The 21,066-nt window shown below is 44.7% G+C and overlaps 1 protein-coding gene across 3 annotated transcripts in view; it reads left to right on the top strand.

The window, feature by feature from the left end:
- The window catches only part of LOC147610109 (glucose-induced degradation-like protein), an 86,002-nt gene that overhangs the window by 38,214 nt on the left and 26,722 nt on the right, over positions 1 to 21,066 (top strand). For 2 of the 3 annotated variants that reach the window (XM_086786750.1, XM_086786751.1), the window contains exons 2-4: positions 15,225 to 15,377; positions 15,471 to 15,544; positions 15,756 to 15,810. In XM_086786750.1, the coding sequence (XP_086642876.1) occupies positions 15,225 to 15,377; positions 15,471 to 15,544; positions 15,756 to 15,810 (282 nt within the window). The remainder of the gene's footprint in view (positions 1 to 15,224; positions 15,378 to 15,470; positions 15,545 to 15,755; positions 15,811 to 21,066) is intronic. The other variant, XM_086786752.1, reaches the window with a different exon arrangement.

Here is a 21,066-nt window from a genome sequence, read left to right as displayed (position 1 = left end):
GTCCTAAAACTGCAGTAACCAGATTTCGGTGATTTCATCACATACAGTGGGAGTAGAGTTGCATTTGTGCTTCCGCAGTGGGAGATAAAGTTTGGGAGAACAACTGTGAGCACTTTGTGTGCTTTTGGTGCAGTGTTTGCACATTTTGCAGGGAGTCAGGCATTGATGACAGGTTGCATATTGCTATGGCAACCACAGGTGAGAGCTCTTCATTGCTTCACATCAAGAAGCTTGAAGGCTCACATAACTATGATATTTGGCAAACCTAGTGCTATAATGTGTTGCTCCAGAAGAAGCAGCACAAGCCTATCAAAGAAAGGGGTGTAATGCCCGCTTCTCTTACTGCTGAAGAGTGGGAAGATATGGATGAGCTGGCAAGATCCACCATCATGTTGTCTGTGTCAGACTCTTTACTTTTCAGCATTCGTGAAGAGAAGACAGCTTGGGGAATGTGGCAGAGATTGCAAGACTTGTATGCCCAGCAAAGTGCCTCAAGCAAAGTGTATTGGTTGAAGAAACTCATAGGTCTTCAAATGAAGGAAGAGGCGTCTATGACAGCCCATCTAAATGAGTTTAATGGTATTGTCAGCCAAGTTATAAATCAAAAGTTGGCAATGGACGATGAGTTCAAAGCCACCTTTCTCTTATGCACTTTGCCAAAGAGTTGGGACACATTCAGGACAGCCACTAGCAATTCGAATGCTATGCTGTCATATGCAGATGTTGAGGGTGCTCTTCTTCAAGAAGAGATGAACAGGAAGAACAATTCCGTTGGAAAGTCCAATGCAATGCATGCACGTGGGAGATCCCAACAAAGGGGAAAAAGCCAAGAACGGGGAAGGAGCAAGTCCTGCTCCAAAAAGGACTTGGAATGCCATTATTGTGGCAAGAAGGGACACATCAAAAAGCAATGCTACAAATGGAAAAATGATCAAAAGGAAAAGGGAAAAGGGAAAGACAAAGACAAAGATGAAGCCAAAGATGTAAAGCCAAAGGGCAAAAGTGGAGTCAAGATTGAAGAAATCAATGTGTCACATGCAGGTGACAGTGAGGATGAGGTCCTATTCACGTCTTCACTTGATGCCCATTCACTTCTTACAGGAGATGGTCATGGTATGCACTCATGGATCATTGATTCAGGTGCCTCCTTTCATGTCACAGGTTGCAGAGACTTGTTTGTCAGGTATAATGCTGGCAATGAAGGAGTAGTTTATTTGGGTGACAACCATGCATGCAAGATTCTTGGCAGAGGTGATGTGAGGCTTGTGTTTTCAGATGGCTCACAGCTTATGCTCCATGATGTCAGGCATGTGCCTGAGATCAAGAAGAACCTGCTTTCTACTGGACAGCTTGATGATGCTGATTATGTTACCACATTTGGTCGTGGAAAGTGGAAGATTAGTAAGGGCTCACTGGTTGTTGCCAGAGGCTCTAAGGTGGACACTCTTTACTTCATGCATGCAGGTGTTTGTCACCATGCTAATGTAAATGCAACCGAGCTGCCGGAAATCTCTATGTGGCATAGCCGGTTGGGACACATGAGTATCAAAGGAATGGAGCAATTGTCTCGTTTGGGTTACTTGCCTTCTCTAAAGTTTTCAAGTTTCAGTTTTGTGAGCATTGTATATATGGCAGGCAACTCCAGTGCCCCCACAAGAAAGCTCTTGGACAGAAAGATGCTCAGTTAGAGCTTGTGCATACAGATGTATGTGAGATGCCTCAGCTTTCTTTGGGAGGGGCAAAATACTTTGTGTCTTTTATTGATGATGCCACACGTAAGGTGTGGGTCTATCCTCTTCATTTGAAGAGTGATACATTCTCAGTGTTTGAGAAGTTTGTTGCTCTTGTTGAGAATCAAACCGGCAAAACATTGAAGGCTTTGCGTTCCGACAATGGTGGAGAGTATATGTCCAAACAGTTTCAGGACTTTTGTGATGCTAAAGGCATCAAGAGGGAGCTCTCTACTCCTTATGATCCTCCACAAAACGGGACAGCAGAGAGGATGAACAGGACCATTCAGGAGAAGGTCCGTTCTATGTTGTCACATGCTGCATTACCTCATGGTTTTTGGGCTGAAGCTGTTATGACAGCCGTTCACCTTATAAACAGGTCACCTAACACGAGGCTTGGTGGGAAAGTGCCAGAAGAAGTATGGACAGGGAAGCCTCCGTCATACAAGCACTTGAGAGTGTTTGGTTGCGTTGCGTACATGCACATACGCAGGGAAATGCGCACCAAACTTGATCCTAAGTCTCACAAATGCATATTCCTAGGATATGGTGACAAAGGTGAAATGGGGTATAGACTTTGGGATCCCGTGAATAGAAAGATTATACGCAGCAATGATGTCATTTTTGATGAAACATGCATGTATAAGGAGCCTGCAAGGCAACAGGAGCCTGGCAGAGTCATCTTTGATGATGATGGACATCATGGACAACAACCAAGGGCTGTAAATCAGCCATTACAGCAGCAAAACCAGCCCTTAAATGGTGCTGAAAATGGTCCAAATGGACAGCCAGAGATGGCAGAAGATATCCCTATGGATATACCGGGCATGATTTTTCAGCCTTATGGCATGAAACAGGAGCCACCAATGGGTGATATGCAGGTTGGACAGCAACCTGCAAATGATGATCATTGGGTACGGAGGTCCACAAGACCCTCCAGAGCCCCTGACAGGTTTGTTCCAGGGGTTGACTACTTGATGCTTACTGACTGTGGGGAGCCCTCATGTTATAAGGAGGCTTTACAGAGGGCAGAGAAAGCTCTTTGGGAGCGTGCCATGAAGTCAGAGATGGATTCTCTGCACAAAAATGGAACATGGAAGTTGGTGCATTTGCCTGCAAGCAAGAAGGTTTTGCCATGCAAGTGAGTTTACAGGCTCAAAGTTGCACCTGATGCAAAGCCAAGGTACAAAGCCAGGTTAGTGGCTAAGGGCTTCAAACAGGAATATGGTGTGGACTTTGATGAGATCTTCTCTCCAGTGGTCAAAATGACCACACTTAGAGCTGTGTTAGCTTTGGTTGCACATGATGATCTGGACTTGATTCAGATGGATGTGAAGACTGCTTTTCTTCACGGTGATCTCCATGAGGAGATATATATGCAACAGCCAGAGGGTTATGCTGTAAATGGAAAGGAGAAGCTTGTATGCAAGCTGAAAAAGAGTCTTTATGGGCTCAAACAGGCACCAAGGGAATGGTATCATAAATTTGATACATTCATGAAATCCCAGAAATTCAGGAGAAGTGACATAGATCACTGCTTATACACCAAAAAAGCTTTGGAATGGCAGTCTATTGATCCTCATCTTGTATGTTGATGATATGTTGATTGTCGGGAAATCTCGTAAAGAGATGGATGCCTTGAAGAAGAGACTGCATCAAACCTTTGATATGAAGGATTTGGGTGATGCAAATCACATTTTGGGTATGCGGATACTTCGGGACAGAAATCAGCATGTGTTGTATTTGTCTTAGAAGGAATACATTGGCAAAGTTTTGCAGAGGTTCAATATGGACGGGGGGAAGAAGACTAGTACTCCTTTGCCTCCATATGTGAAACTCAGTGCTATGGACAGCCCACAGTCAGATAGTGGCAGGGCTGATATGGCCAAGATTCCGTATGCTTCAGCTTGTGGCAGTCTCATGTATGCCATGGTTGCTACTAGGCCGGACATTGCATTTGCAGTGGGAGTGGTTTCTAGATACATGGCCAACCCTGGCAAGAAGCATTGGGAAGCAGTGAAAGGTGTCATGAGATACCTGAAAGGCACACAGGATATGTGCATTTGTTTTGGCAAACAGGATGCATTAGTGCATGGTTACACTGATTCGGATTATGCCAGTCATCCAGATAACCGAAAGTCTACTACCGGTTATGTGTTTACATTCACAGGAGGTGCTGTGTCGTGGATATCCAGGATGCAGAAGTGCACTGCCTTATCTACTACAGAGGCCGAGTATATTGTAGCCACAGAGGCTTGCAAGGAGGCATTATGGCTATCTCGTTTAGTAGTTGATTTGGGTTATACAGGGGATATTCCATTGTTGCATTGTGACAGTCAGAGTGCCATTTAGTTGGCAAAGAACCTTGTCTTTCATGCAAAGACGAAGCATGTGGATGTGAAGTATCACTTCATCAGAGAGGTGATAGAGAACAAGCAAATTCAGCTTATTAAGATTCATACGGATGACAACCCGGCTGATCTGTTGACAAAGAGTTTGCCTCCGGAGCGGTTTGCTCATTGCAGACACTTGATGGGCATTGGATGAGGCCAGTTTCAGCCTTGATATGGCCTTGCATATTATCATGTACATGCTGATTTTTCTTTTCCTTCATTTAAGGGCACTTTGCCTTTAAGTGGGAGGTTGTTGGGGTAAAGGCACTATGCCCACCCTTATAGTGTGTACATTCCCATAAGTTATAGTACATAGTACACTTAGTACTTTTAATGTACTAAGTGCACTATGTGTATTAGTGCAATATACATGTGTGATAGGGGAGTCACACACTCATTCCCATGAGTTGACTTATCCCCACAACTCTCTCTCTCTCTCTCTCTCTCTCCCTGCTTCTCTGTGTATGTCTCCCACACATAAACTCTAACCCTAATTCTCTCTCCCATTCATCAGGGAAATATTGTTTATGGCTCCCCTTAATGGGATGAATTCTTTTCATGACTCCCTTTATTGGGATGGATTATATCTATGGAGATTTCTTTCTTGGACGAGATTTATATAGAATTGGGGCCTACTTCGAGGATTACCCAGATCTTTTGAAGGCCTATCTAGAGGCTTTTCAGTTGCGGTCAACTGATTAGAAGCCGGGGGGAATGTCACAAACCCCTATATTCTAGGGACATGCGGATGCATGTATGTATTATACCTGGGCATGTGTATGGATCATATGAGTGGATGCATATGAGTCCAAGGACATGGCAGGACATTTGTGGACCTTCGGGCGGTGCCCGTATGGATTCCGGCCATGCACACATGGTGTGTTATGATGGCAGGCGGAATATTTTCAAGTACAAGAATGATGATAGGTGGTTTATGGATTATTCTTTTTGGCTCCCTTTATTTGGGATGCATTGGACTTATGGAACTCATGGTTCACATACCTTGTGTACTGTTCTTTTGTCCTACGTGCTCTCTTGAAGATTGTTTCTACCATGTGTGGGTGGAACAATAGAGAGCAGATGGAAGGGAACATGGGCACTTCAAAGGGTAGTGACAAGCACAACATACCCTGTGTAGTGTTCTCTTGTCCTACGTGCTCTCTTGAAGATTGTTTCTACCATGTGTGGGTGAAACAATAGAGCGCAGATGGAAGCGAACATGGGCACTTGAGAGAGTAGTGTGAGTTGGTGGCTGAAATGCCTACAAACTATTGGTGGCCGAAATGCCTTTAAACTATGTGTAGCAGAAATGCTTATGGAACACCAGGTTATCTATGCCTGCGAGTGATTGTTTTATCTTGTTACTTGAGCCCACCTCTCATCCAAGGTGTGTGCTCAGAGTACCAACACGGAGTGCAAGTTGTAAAGTGGACATGACGGGCCTTATGTCTATGCCAAGGGTCATGTGGACCGATGTCTTGTTGGCAGGAGACTTATTTTGTCTCGCCCATTTACTTGGAACATGGATTATGATATATGGACTTATGGGACTGTTTTGTCTCTCCCATTTACTTGGGACATGGATTATGATATCTGGACTTATGGGACTGTTTTGTCACGCCCATTTACTTGGGACATGGATTATGATATGTGGACTTATGGGACTGATTTGTCTCGCCCATTTATCTTGGGACATGATTATGATATCTGGACTTCTGGGATTGTTTTTGTCTCCCCCATTTACTTGGAACATGGATTATGATATCTGGACTTATGGGACTGATTTGTCTCGCCCATTTATCTTGGGACATGATTATGATATCTGGACTTCTGGGACTATTTTTGTCTCTCCCATTTACTTGGAACATGGATTATGATATCTGGACTTATGGGACTGATTTGTCTCGCCCATTTTTCTTGGGACATGATTATGATATCTGGACTTATGGGACTGTTTTTGTCTCACCCATTTATCTTGGGACATGATTTTGATATTGGTATTATGGAGACTTCTTTACTCTCGCCCATTTCTTTGGGACATGGATTCTTCAGTTATATTGGATTTTTGAGACTGTCTCGTCTCGCCCAATCGATGGGACATGATTATATCTTGAATATATGGCTTGAAGCTTAAAGTTGCGGACAACTTTTAAGAAGCTGGGGAGGATGTCACCAGCCTGGACATTTTCCAGTCTGAAAGGGGTCTGGTGGACTCCAGGATGTTTAAATATTTGGAAAGTACAAGCTTTGGGAAGGGGGGATTATCCTAGAATACAAAGGACCACACTCCTAAAATTTAGGAGAGTTGCTATTTTTGGCCCGACTCAGATGGAAATTGTGTTCGCGTCATTACATCTGGAATTGAGCAGATACCAAGAGTTGGCAAAGTGCCTATGACAGAATGTCTACCAGTTGGGATATTTATAGAGGTAAAGATTATGGAAGGATCCATCTCTTAGATTGGGACATGTGGCAAGAAAGTGGACCAAAGTGAGACAAGTGGCCTGACACTTGTTAGAAAAAGGGATCAAAGTGAGACAAGTGGCCTCACACTTGTCACTTCAGCTATTTTGTGGCTCTCCACTTGTCATCGTAGCCTTCTCTTGCCATTTTAGCTCATGGGAGGCCCAAATCTATAAATTGGAGCCCTCTCTCTTCATTAATGGAAGCTCTCTTGCTGCACACTAGCCTCTACCACCGTTACAGGCTGCCATAATGATGGCTACTCTCTTTCTCTCTCTCTTGAAGGCTGCCCATGAAGAATACCGGCTGTTGGGGACTGTTTTGGAGGTTTCCATCGCGAAGAAATACTGAAGGCAAGGGTATTCAATCATTTATTATGATTTCTAGCCATTGTATGTGTTGTACCAGCATTTGTACTTGCTGTACATGCCACCGTACTTGTTGCACCAGCCACCGTACTTGTTGTACCAGCCACCGTACCTGCTGTACCAGCCACTGTACCGGCTGCACCAGCGATTGTACCTGCTGTACCAGCTGAATGGAGAGTTGTACTTGTTGTACCAGCTCTATTGCATGAAAACCCGTGGTTTTTGGGGAAGAACCAGTACCCACACGGAGGTATATGGATTAGGTTGTTGGCTCGGCATTTCTACAGCCTATGTTCCGGCTGAGTTGCCTTGTGTTGGGCTGTGTTATGGCATTTGTATATGGATAATCCGGCATCTCCCGTGGGGAGAGTAAGGCCCTCAAAGCTTGTACATGATATTATTCTCCTTGGGTAATAAAATACTCCAAGGGGGGGGGTCGGCCCATTCCAGCCTCTATGCGGTGTCACACGTGCAAGCTCCATTTTCAGCATTTGTGGATATTTTGTCCAGCTTTATGTTTTATGCAAAGTGATGATGGATATGTGTTAAGGCTGTGGCCATGTTTAAGTGTTTTAACATGCATTGATGGTATCAACAAGTGTGTCAAAGGCCTTAGTCCCCCGGGCACCCGCCGCGAGTTACATTGGTATCAGACCATAGGCTTTCTTGGAAACGGAGGCTTCCTTCTATCAATAAGGAAGAGAAAAGATCTCGAGTGGGGACCACACTTACCATCATTGCTATTAAGCATGGCCAGCCACTTCAGAGCCTATGAAGCAAGAGCATGAGCAATAGACAGCTTGGTCTAAGGATTTATGAATGCACAAAATTTATCTTGGAAGTATGGAGTTGGCTTTATGTGCACACATTTAGCACTCTTTCCATATGGATATTGTGGATTATATTATCAAGCTTACAGGCAAGCTATATGGAGATATATCTCAGGATATGTTAAGGATATGGTGACGAGATATTTCTTTTGGCTTCATGACCAACCTGGCAAAGAAAAGCTAAGTATACTTTGAGTTTGCAAAGTTGGTGCTTTTGCTATTTACTATTAAGTAATTTTGATGTACACTAACCCTTGTATAGCTATGCAAGGAGAAAGGTGTTGTTGTTTACCTTGAGATGGTTTCAGGGAAACATTGTTCATGGCTCGCCTTAATGGGATGAATTCTTTTCATGACTCCCTTTATTGGGATGGATTATATCTATGGAGATTTCTTTCTTGGACGAGATTTATATAGAATTGGGGCCTACTTCGTGGATTACCCAGATCTTTTGAAGGCCTATCTAGAGGCTTTTTAGTTGCGGTCAACTGATTAGAAGCCGGGGGGGGATGTCACAAACCCCTATATTCTAGGGACATGCGGATGCGTGTCAGGCCTAGAAACATGCGGATGCATGTATGTATTATACCTGGGCATGTGTATGGATCATATGAGTGGATGCATATGAGTCCAAGTACATGGCAGGACATTTGTGGACCTTCGGGCGGTGCCCCTGTGGATTCCGGCCATGCACACATGGTGTGTTATGATGGCAGGCGGAATATTTTCAAGTACAAGAATGATGATAGGTGGTTTATGGATTATTCTTTTTGGCTCCCTTTATTTGGGATGCATTGGACTTATGGAACTCATGGTTCACATACCTTGTGTACTGTTCTCTTGTCCTACGTGCTCTCTTGAAGATTGTTTCTACCATGTGTGGGTGGAACAATAGAGAGCAAATGGAAGGGAACATGGGCACTTCAAAGGGTAGTGACAAGCACAACATACCCTGTGTAGTGTTCTCTTGTCCTACGTGCTCTCTTGAAGATTGTTTCTACCATGTGTGGGTGGAACAATAGAGAGCAGATGGAAGCGAACATGGGCACTTGAGAGGGTAGTGTGAGTTGGTGGCTGAAATGCCTACAAACTATTGGTGGCCGAAATGCCTATAAACTATGTGTAGCAGAAATGCTTATGGAACACCAGGTTATCTATGCCTGCGAGTGATTGTTTTATCTTGTTACTTGAGCCCACCTCTCATCCAAGGTGTGTGGTCAGAGTACCAACTCGGAGTGCAAGTTGTAAAGTGGACATGACGGGACTTATGTCTATGCCAAGGGTCATGTGGACCGATGTCTTGTTGGCAGGAGACTTATTTTGTCTCGCCCATTTACTTGGAACATGGATTATGATATCTGGACTTATGGGACTGTTTTATCTCGCCCATTTACTTGGGACATGGATTATGATATCTGGACTTATGGGACTGTTTTGTCTCGCCCATTTACTTGGGACATGGATTATGATATGTGGACTTATGGGACTGATTTGTCTCGCCCATTTATCTTGGGACATGATTATGATATCTGGGCTTCTGGGACTGTTTTTGTCTCCCCCATTTACTTGGAACATGGATTATGATATCTGGACTTATGGGACTGATTTGTCTCGCCCATTTATCTTGGGACATGATTATGATATCTGGACTTCTGGGACTGTTTTTGTCTCCCCCATTTACTTGGAACATGGATTATGATATCTAGACTTATGGGACTGATTTGTCTCGCCCATTTATCTTGGGACATGATTATGATATCTGGACTTATGGGACTGTTTTTGTCTCACCCATTTATCTTGGGACATGATTTTGATATTGGTATTATGGAGACTTATTTACTCTCGCCCATTTCTTTGGGACATGGATTCTTCAGTTATATTGGATTTTTGAGACTGTCTCGTCTCGCCCAATCGATGGAACATGATTATATCTTGAATATATGGCTTGAAGCTTAAAGTTGCGGACAACTTTTAAGAAGCTGGGGAGGATGTCACCAGCCTGGACATTTTCCAGTCTGAAAGGGGTCTGGTGGACTCCAGGATGTTTAAATATTTGGAAAGTACAAGCTTTGGGAAGGGGGGATTATCCTAGAATACAAAGAACCATACTCTTAAAATTTAGGAGAGTTGCTATTTTTGGCCCGACTCCGATGGAAATTGTGTTCGCGTCATTACATCTGGAATTGAGTAGATACCAAGAGTTGGCAAAGTGCCTATGACAGAATGTCTACCAGTTGGGATATTTATAGAGGTAAAGATTATGGAAGGATCCATCTCTTAGATTGGGACGTGTGGCAAGAAAGTGGACCAAAGTGAGACAAGTGGCCTGACACTTGTTAGAAAAAGGGATCAAAGTGAGACAAGTGGCCTCACACTTGTCACTTCAGCTATTGTGTGGCTCTCCACTTGTCATCGTAGCCTTCTCTTGCCATTTTAGCTCATGGGAGGCCCAAATCTATAAATTGGAGCCCTCTCTCTTCATTAATGGAAGCTCTCGTGCTGCACACTAGCCTCTACCACCGTTACAGGCTGCCCTAATGATGGCTACTCTCTTTCTCTCTCTCTTGAAGGCTGCCCATGAAGAATACCGGCTGTTGGGCACTGTTTTGGAGGCTTCCATCGCGAAGAAATACTGAAGGCAAGGGTATTCAATCATTTATTATGATTTCTAGCCATTGTATGTGTTGTACCAGCATTTGTACTTGCTGTACCTGCTGCACCAGCCACCGTACTGGCTGTACTAGCCACTGTACTTGTACCAGCCACCGTACTTGCTGTGCTTGCTGTACCAGCCACTATACCGGTTGTACCAGCCACTATACCTGCTGTACCAGCCACCGTACTTGTACCGGCCACTGTACCGGATGTACCAACCATTGTACCTACTGTACCAGCTGAATGGAGAGTTGTACTTGCTGTACCTGCTCTATTGCATGAAGACCCGTGGTTTTTGGGGAAGAATCAGTACCCACACGGAGGTATATGGATTATGTTGTTAGCTCGGTATTTCTACAGCCTATGTTTCGGCTGAGTTGCCTTGTGTTGGGCTGTGTTATGGCATTTGTATATGGATAATCCGGCATCTCCCATGGGGAGAGTAAGGCCCTCAAAGCTTGTACATGATATTATTCTTCTTGGGTATTAAAATACTCCAAGCAGGCCAACTACTTCTGTTCAGGTCGTGGACCTTTTTTTTGGCTGGCCGACTGGAGGTCACTCAGTCTCGTGAGGCTGGCGGCTGTTTTTTCCACTGGCCGACTGGGTATATGGGGCCATATAAAATGGCCCCATGGCCCCCTCTCTATTGAATCATAGTTTCAGGATTTTTCTTGTGTATTTAGAGCAGAGTTACACGCCTCTCTCTCTCTCTCTCTCTCTCTCTCTCTCCATTGCTGTATTTTTCTGCAGTTGCTTGTGTTCTCAAATTTTGTCATCATCTCTGCTGCATATTCTGACACAACACTTGCTAAAGCACCTTTGTCAAATTCCTACGAGTTGGGATATTTTTAGCATAGAAGGTTATGGAAGCATATATTTTTAAGACATGTGGCATCTAGAATGGAACAAGTGTCTCTACACTTGTCAATTTAGCTAACACTTGTCAATTAAAGTAGCCACTTGTTATTTGGAGCTTACTTTTTCCATTATAGAGCATTGAAGCCTCAAACCTATAAATTGGAGCACCCAATTTCAAGGCTGCATGCTAGAGAATACACTTGCTGCACATTGTGAACAACGATTTGCAGCAGCTATCCTGACAAGATTGCACCATATTTGGTGAAAGCAAGGTGTGGACACATAAGATAGATTGCTGCCCGAATTGTGCAGAAATCAGAGTTAGGGTTTGCAAACCCAAAAAATGAGAATTTTCAGATGTCAGCCTACTTTAATAGATGTACTCGGCTATGAGCATCTTTTCAGCTCTCATCTATCGTAAAGGTTCAGGCACTTTGTGCCTGTGGTCTGATTTGATAAATTCTTGCAAAGGGGGAGAGGCTTGTTCCTCCCTTAGTGAGGTCTCGTTTCTCTTTTCTCTGAATCCTTCTTTCCTTCATTATTTGTGAGTGTTGATTAAGTGGGTTTGTTACAAGTAGTTCATCAATTTTGTCACTTTCACGTGTCCCTGTGGTACAGATATACGGTTGGGCGGTGAGCCTGAGCTTGTCAATATTAATTTGGATTAACCATGTATTTATCATGTATTTATTATGTGTTTAGGGGATCTTGGAGAGGGTTTGGTCTCGACAAACCCTTGACACAGTCCCTCGTCCTCTTGCGATGCTACCTAATCTGTTGTGGGCTGCTTGACCAGCCTGGCCTACTGCATGTACAGACTTGCCCTTCTCTGCTTGGAAGGTTGCCCATGCTGCTTGGCAGTTGTTTTTGGTTGTTAGATGACCAATGGGCTCTGTTACTTGCTCACAATTGTGTCCGGCACCCGGATCTTGGTCTAATAAGCTCCATGGACACTTGTACAAACTACAAGCTCAAGTGGTTTACATCTTCTGCAGGATGATGCACCGAATGACTCTATCCCTAGACCTTATCCTGGTCTAACTTGATAGGGCATGGTCCTGGGATCTTAGGGCTCAGAAAATGCTTGTTGTTCATGACTAATTTAAAAGATAATTTTGCACTGTGTACATGTATGTCCAGGAGGCACCCCAGTGCAGTGGGTGCAGTTGACATCATATGTGGTTGGGGATGTTGTTGATTGTGCGTTTATGTGTAATGGATTGTGGAGTCCTTGTGAAATGTCGCACAAAATAGACTCTCTTATGTTGGGAGGTGGTCTGAAGTTGTTGGACCAATTGTTGGTACTGCTCTTTATGTGGTTACAATGTTTGTTTATATTCATGCGTGTCTATTTGTGTGGGTCCTGTCTATATGTGGTTACAATGCTGTTTATTCTAATGCATGTGTGTTTATTTGGTGCTTTGGATTCAAATTTGTCACACTTGTCATCCCTTTGATGCATACGTCATGTCCGCGAACTAGATTTTGGGTGAGGGGGATTTCCCTAGAAAAGAGATCTCTACCCCTCATTTTGACATTTGTCAATTCTCTTAGCCCTCAGCCATAGTTGAACAAAATTTAGCCTAGAGCTAGTTCTAATGCTTAGCCAAAATTTGAAGACCTTCAGAGTTTTCATTTTAGGAGGAAAATTGCATATTTAGAGGAGAACAAACAGTCAAAGACTTTCCTTGGAGGATTTCAGTGGTGGCTGCACCTTGCAGAGGGTGAGGGTGATTGGTTTTCGGGCACGGGAATGGCACATTGATCCAGCACCGGCCAAGGTGGCAAGGGAGAGATTATGGCGGCTATGGATATGGGAATGCCGACCTCCCACGCGCCTTCAGTGGGACCCGGGATAGTGGACTTGGCATGATCCAGCGGATCGGGAGGAGACTCTGGATGCCCCCTTCTTTGGATATACTGCGCGGCTAGGCCACAGGATCCAGATGCCCGAGATAGATGGCACACCGGCACAGTAGCACATTGGCATTCTCAGGGCCTCTCATAGCGTTTCCTTTCAGATTTCTGGAAGAGACTGTGGGACAGCTTTCGGCCTAGAAAGATCACCCTCTTTCTTTGGTTGATGGCACATAGGAACTTGGCGGTGGGTACTTGGCTGGCAGTTGGAGGTGGACCAGCAGCTTGTCTGTGGTGCGGCCACCCCCAAGAGTCTCAAAGACATTGCCATTGGGATTGCCCGAAGGCTCAACAGATTTGGCAGCGGATTCTCTGCATCTTCGCTATGGACAGGGCACCGACCGAGATCATTACATGGGGCACTGTTGCTTGGGCCACAGAGGCTGGAGTGGTCAGGACTTATGAGGAGGATGGAGGAGGACTAGGCCTTCAGGTCTCTCACCATCATATTGCATCAGTACCAGTGACAGTCCCACCTATAGGCGACTGGTGGCCAGGCTCATGCCAGAGATGGGAGATTTGCACTAGCATAGTAGATTGGCACATTTGGCGTGCTAGATGCAGTGAAGCTATCGAGGGTACCCACACTCTGCCAGATGAGACCATCAAGAGCATATGGCTTGATATCATTCAGTGAAGCTATCGAGGGTACCCACACTCTGCCAGATGAGACCATCAGGAGCATATGGTCATTGGGGGAAGTTACAGGGAGGTTCAAATTGCATGTAGAAGCAGCGGGAAGCTTTCTTGAGACTTTGGAGGCTTGGCCCTCTCCGCACAGAGAGAGGCGGTGACCCCATTTGGCATTACAGACCACCAATGTGCACTGTGGTTGTTCCTCCCCCTCCCCTTGTATGAGATAGCCTTCTTCTCACAGAGCGGCCAGTCGGAGGAGAAGCGTCTCTTACCCTTATGATCATTTGATTCCCGCTCTTAAATGAGGCGAGCTTGTATGTCGCCCTTCGTGGTTAAATCTAGCCCTTCGTGGCTGTTTTTTCTATAACTAATTGAAGGATCTTTTTCCCGGAAAAAAAAAACAAACAGTCAAAGTAATGCATTCCTATCTTGGTAATGCACTCAGAAGTGCAGTTAGATCTCTGTCAGCTAGTGTCTACTTTCATTCTCATATTAGTAAAAGAAATACTAAGTGGGGTGGGGTTTGGTTTTGGGATGGGGCATTGATGGTGTTGGATGTGGATGAATCTCTATCAGTTTTAAGTGGTTAATTGCCAATCCTTTTTTTTAGTGCTTCTAGTTCTTGAGTAAGAGTAACTTCATACCTGATATTGGTATTAGAGCAAGGAGTTGTCATCATATTTTTTCAGACATGAGGTTTTTCCTGCTATGGAAGAGTTTTGGGAGTATTTGTTTGTAGTTAATGGAAGTTTTGCATTTGAGAGATAGACATGGATGTATTGGATTTCAAAGATCAGACTCCTCATCTTGAGGAGGAAACGACCCTGGGATGAGATTTTGGGCCAATATCCTGAGGCGCACTGCCTTCCATAACATAGACCTTCAAAAACATCCTCAGATGTTATGGAGCAAAGAGCCACACATGCGGCTGAAGGAGCATCGTTTTTCTGAAGAATGACAGGCTCATGAAAACGACGAGCTGATGGCAGATGGTCTATTGAGATGGCCCAGATAATATCACATGCTGAAATGTAGTTCCAGGTGAAGTTGGAGCAGGAGAATGAAGAATGCCTTTGGAAAGAAGCTGAAGAAAGACTAGTGCCTTCATTTTGAGCAGGTGGAAGTAGAGGCGCATAAGGAAGACATTAAGCAAGACATAGAGCAAGGAGCTTAAATCTAGTCTTTTGCATGTAATCATGATCAAGTCGTATTTATATCTCTAAGTTGGCATTATTTTCTGTTCTTAGATTCATAGCACTTAGAACTTGAGTTGCAAAGTTAATGGCTTGGTCATCATCATGCAGTGATAAAGGATGCGTTCTAAATCAGAAGTACAGCACTAATTCTCACTTTTCACCTGGAAAACTGTAGGCTTTTGCAGGAACACAGAATGTCTCCAGTTCACATACTTCTCGAAAGGATGAAGCATGGAAAGTGAAGGTGAGGCTGCAAGGTTGTGATATCCAGCGTGGGTATCTATGTGGTAGTATGGAAGCCTTGAATGTTCCAGCTGCAGAAATTCCGGTATGAATCTGCCAGCTTTGCTCAAGATCAGGTCAAAAAAATGTAGTTGGTCCTTCTATCGCTTGAGTCAGCTGGATTATTTTGTATTTGCAGGTAGTAACTTTTTGGGAAGGAGAAATAGTAGACAATAGGAATTACACTTTTTATACTGGCCAGTGGGAAGCAACGTAAGTAGAAGTTTATCAATTTTAGGCTGTGATCTTCTTTAATCAGGAATTACACTTTTTATACTGGCCAGTGGCAAGCAACGTAAGGCGAAGTTTATCAATTTTAGGCTGTGATCTACTTTAATCAGGAGCTGTACACTGGCTCAGCAGAGTTTTGAAGGCAATATATTTGCTTTGAGAGATGACTAACAGCTGAACCTGTTCACTGTAGTCGAGAAACTGATGTGCAACATTGGTCACAATTTCCGTCATTTGAGCCCCTTCGGGTTAGTGTTTTTTTTTTAAAAATTCATCTGTGTATGGTTTATGATCTCATGTATGTGCATGCCACACTACAAGATCTTTAATGGTAGCGCTTTGACGTAACTGACATTGCTCTTGGTGTGACTGCAAGCATGTCTACTGTTGGTTTCTGTGCAAGGTGAATAGATGCTAGAGAGCTGATAAATCACAAATGAGACACTAAACCTTGTGATCCTCGGGCCCCAAGCACATGGGAAGTTATCAACGAGAGGGCAGCCTGCCTCCAAAACGCCCCCGTCCTCGGAGATTCAGACCCTCTGTACGGTAGCTCCACATCGGGGATGTTCTTCAGCTACACAGAGGCACCATTATATGTAGTGGATATTGTGGCCCTATTTATTGTCCGTGGGAAGTGCAGTCTGCCTCCAAAGCCATCTAGATGCCCCCGAGCTCAGAGATTCAGACCCTCCATACGCTAGCTCCACAGCTGGGGAATTCTTCGGCTCCACAGAGGCACCATTACATCTAGTGGATGATGCAGTGCTATTTGTTGTCTGTGAGAAGGATGACACATGATGAATCCAGATGCATGGGGTTTTCTACCTACTCCATGTATACATAGGGCTTGCATAGTACATAGGTCTTATTTTGCTTTTGGGAGCTAGTTTTTCTTTTTCATCATGCCTTCTATCACCATTGGCCACCCAAATTGTCGACCCTTGCTTTTTCATTATGTGTATGCATTGGACTGGCGTCCATGGCTGTTATGCAGGGGATTGATGCCAATCATGTGATACTGTGGATTTGGTTAGATTAACAAAAGGAGTTCATGGGTGCCCGTGGGGGTTTCACTTGCAGCCTGCACGTAACTTCTCTAAGTACAACCAAGAGTGAAAACAAAACAAACAAGTTTCTGTGATATTCAGTCACAGACCAAAAGACACCACAAGCCTGCATGTAGCTTACTTCACGTGTCCATGATGCCTGCATATGTCTCCTAGCTATCAAGTCCCTTCTGCTTCTCAAGTGTCTTCACAACTTCTGCCTTGTCTTCAGCCTGTGAACACACCCACCAGGTATGTCCACGCCTAGCTTACTCCTTCCCAGAGTTCTCTAGCAGCACTAGATGACCCGAGGGCACTTGTAACTCTTCCAGAGGGTCAAGAGCCAGTTTTGTCTAGCCTATTAATATCTCCGTCCAAAACATCAATTTCCTGCTACACTTCTTATATACACATACCAAATTGAAGGCAAAGGGTTGGGACTTGCAATTGAAGGCTAAAAATTTGGGGGAGATCTGAAATTTTCAGAAATTTCAGAAATTGAGCATAAAAATGCTCAAATTTATGAGAGATTGGGGAAGATAACGTGATTAGAGACTAGTGGGCACTGGGTATGAAATTCATGATTTTGGGAGGGGTTTCACTCTATATTTTCAAAATTTGGGCAAGAAAAGTATAAGAGGAAAGAAATAAGTTGGAAGGGAAGAGGAGAAAAGGGAAGGAGGTGAGAACTTAGAAGGAGAGGAAGAAGAGTAGAGGGAAAGAGGAGGAGCGAAGAGGAGGGGTGGATTGTGGAGGAGAAGAGAGAAAGAGAAGGGAAGAGGAAGAGGAGGTGTGGAGGAGAAGAAGAGGGAAGATGAGGAGTGGAGGAGGAGAAGAGGAGGAGGGAAGGAAACGAAGCAGCGGGCTGCAGTAGGGAGTCGCCGAGGTGAATTGTGGGATGCGTGAAGTGGCAACAACGAGCAGCAAACAGGGGCACAAACAATGGTCAGAATTCACTTTTGCACAAAAAAAACCTTCCATTTGTTTTTTTTATCGATCTTGATATTTGGGCGAAACGCCCTTTCGATGGAGAGGATTCGTTTTGTTTCGCAAAGTTTCATGCTGTTTCGAGAGGGCAAAACATGTTTTTACGTAACTATGTTATGTTGTTGTCAACAAACTCTAGCAGCAAAATCTTGCGTGCTAAATAACGATTATAGCATCGGAATTTCACTACTACACTGAAAAAAATTCCAAAGAGTGAATCCCGATTGGTTTTAGTTCATACATATCATATTTATACAGAAAGGAAAGGTGGTTTGAAAAAAAACCATCCTTCAGAATCCTTAAAGCCATGTTTGGGAAAAAAATAAAGTTATTTTGCAAGAAAACTCGTCAAATGAAATGATTACATAAACAATTTTGAGATCATGAATCCATCCTATATTATAATAGATCCATTTGTGTTGCTTCATAAATCTCGTCTATGGACTTCTCTACGTCCTTACCTTTGGTTTTCTCTTTGCCTTCACTCTCATCCTTCTTCTTCTTGTCACAATATTTGAGATTTGAACCTTCTATTGGGTAGATGTCTATGCAATCATCTAATGTTGTCACCTCTTTGTATTTGTTTTTTGATAAGAAGCAATCATTGTCTAGGTCAGACTTATAAACACCAATGCTGATGCTTAGTCGAACTTTCCATAGATCTCAACACAAATTGCCTACTCTCAAAGTATAACAAAAAATTACAAGTAATGTTTATTGAACTAAAAAATGAATCCTCAAACCAATTTTGTAATATGTTATTTCTTTGCAGACGACTCCAAAATTTTAATGTTAGAAACCACCATCACTTCTTCTTTTTGAAGCCACCATGCTTGTTACAGCATAGAAAATCACAGGTTGTGAATTTCAAAAGCTTCTACAATCAAGAAAATTTGGGGCCTTTCCAAATCTGGAAAAGAATCATCAAATTAGAAGCCCGACACACCGTCTGCAAATACCATGGATATGATCAAAAGCAGCACCACTTTTGAGAGGTTCTTTGGAGCCAACTTCCCTACATGGCAAACCAAGATGAGACTGGCTGATGCGTGACGTGGTTTGGAATGTGGTCAAAGGCTTGGAAGATAAGCCAAAGAAGAGGGAGCCTCAGCAATGTGAGCTTGGCAGGACAAGAATGATAAGAGTGCTTGCACACATTGGCTTGGGATTACTTGACAACCTCATCCATTGTCTTGACCTCGATAAGCCGGCCAAAGAGGTATGGGAAAAACTTGAGAATTTGTTCAGTAACAAGATCAATAATTCCAAAGTTTTTCTTAAGCAATTTTTTTTTAACATGAAAATGACAAACTTAGCAAGAACATTTGAGCAATCTAGGCTCTGTTCTTTAGCAACTTGCTATCCTCAAGGTGTAAGTTGATGAGGACGACGTGAAATCGGGCCTTCTATCCACTATAGAAGAGATTCCAAAGTATGCATAGACCCTTCACTATTCTCAAGGTGACCCGTGAGATGTCATTGTTGGAAATAGGGTTGTAGGAATGTACATACATACACACACGTAGAGTGGAGAAGCTCAAGGGAGCACACAATGAGGTGATAGATAAAAAATGAATGTGTGTTGTACAAAGATGATAAGTATACCCCAAGATGAATCTGTTGCCAAACCTTCTGAGCCATCGGGCGGGAAAGTTTGAGACAGCAACTAGAGGGTTGGAAGTTGGGTCAAAACTGTGCTGCCACTTCGCCAAGAACGCCTGGCCATATGCAGTGCGACGGTGCTCGTCTGCATGACTCGATTCAATGCTGTAGGGGAATCAAACTCGACCTGGTCGCTATTAGTGATCTTTCCAGGCTCGCCGATAAGGCTTGCACCCAACTTGGGAGACAAAGGCCATTGGTTCCTTGACTTCATTTTGAACTAAATGTCTGAGGAGGAGAAGTATGTAATGTATCTTTTTTTTTTTCCGAGAAAAGATCCTTTCATTAGTTATATAAAAAACGCCCGTAGGGCTACAAAGAATCTCTCCTGCTCATAAGAGAAGAGGAGCAATGAATACAGCATGGCAGCCCGGGAGACTCTCCCTAGGTGCTGCAAAATACAAGCATCAGCACAATGGACTGAGAGGCTAAATCATACAATAGGGGGGGGGGGAAAGCCAAACAGGTGGCTGTAGTGCCAACGGGGGGATCCCGTGTGTAAGGTGTAGAAGGGGCCACAGCGCCAAGTGGTGTGAAAGGCCTGGCGCCGCAAGATTGCCTCATCCGAGTCTCCTCGGATGCGGTCGTACTGTCCTCGCAGGGTGTGGATCAACTCTTGCCAAATCCCGTTACAGTCTCTGCTGGTGGCTCGAATCTCCCCTCAAAGGCCGTGAAGCACCGGGCCCTCTAGGTGAACCAGATGGTGAGGCTGCTGAGGAGCTCCCATCATAAATCCCTCTCCTGTGTCCAGCTGGCGGACGAAAAATCCGGTGCCGGAACCAGGCGAGGTTGGCCCCTAATAAATTTGATGGCCTGACTGCCTTGCTCCATCTCATAGCCCATCGCAGGCCCTGACGAGGTCGACCAAGCAGCGGCACCCCACGTAAACATACCCTCTGGAGAGAGAGGGGAGCTAGAATACGCAGCATCCGCACAGCCAAATCTGCTGCGCCTGAGGGCAATCCCAAAGGCAATGTCTCTGTGTCTCCATAGGGTGGCCGCATCGGACGCAGACCGCCGGAAGACCGCTGTAAACAAGCCAAGTGCCAACTGCTGAGCCCCTGTGGGCGATCAGCCATTGAAAAGTCGAGATCCTGCGGGCCTGTCGACTAGCCCAGAGCCGAGCCCAAAAATCCTGCAGGAAATCCTGTGAGAGTCCCTGTAGCCGCCAATGCCCCGCTGTCGCTGGAGAGATCGTCCTCCTCGCCGTCAAAATATGCCGTCCCAGCCGAACAGTATACTGGAAAAAGGTAATCTCTGTGGCCTCGAGGGATGCATAAGGATCCTGCCACTCGTACTCCCCGGGGTCCCACTGTAGCCGGGCCAAGGGGCGCGCTGCATATGCCCATATGCGCCAATCCGGGAGCACATTTGCAGGGTCGGGGTCAATATGCCACTTCCGAGAAGCGGCGGCCACTACCCGAATCCTCTGAAAGGTGCACTCTGCAACCAAAGGCGACTCCACATCCACTCTCTGGAGTCTGCCCTCATCCTGAATCTCAAAGTAGAGGCAACTGCCATCCTCAGTGCAAGCTCTGACTGCAATCAGGATCTCCAACTGTGTAAAGGCTCCCATCCACCGTGGGGCCACTGGCTCGAGAGGCGTGAACCACTCCTCTGTGAGTGCCTCCTGAATATCATCCCTCATAATCAACCCCCCTCTAAAGTGACTCAGCCTCTCCACCTGGATCTCCTCTGGGAGACTGCAGAAGGCCTGCCAGTCTCCAAAACTACGAGCTGGGCCTGCCGCTAAAGGTCCCCAGGCTAGACGAGGCCGAGAACCCAGCATATGACCCTGCTCCGTGC

This window comes from Cibotium barometz, chromosome 50 (genome assembly GCF_041138505.1).
Source record: "Cibotium barometz isolate CiBa-2024 chromosome 50, ASM4113850v1, whole genome shotgun sequence".
Lineage (NCBI taxonomy): Eukaryota > Viridiplantae > Streptophyta > Polypodiopsida > Cyatheales > Cibotiaceae > Cibotium > Cibotium barometz.
Note: the sequence above shows the minus strand (reverse complement) of the source record. Positions and strands in the feature narration are given on the sequence as shown.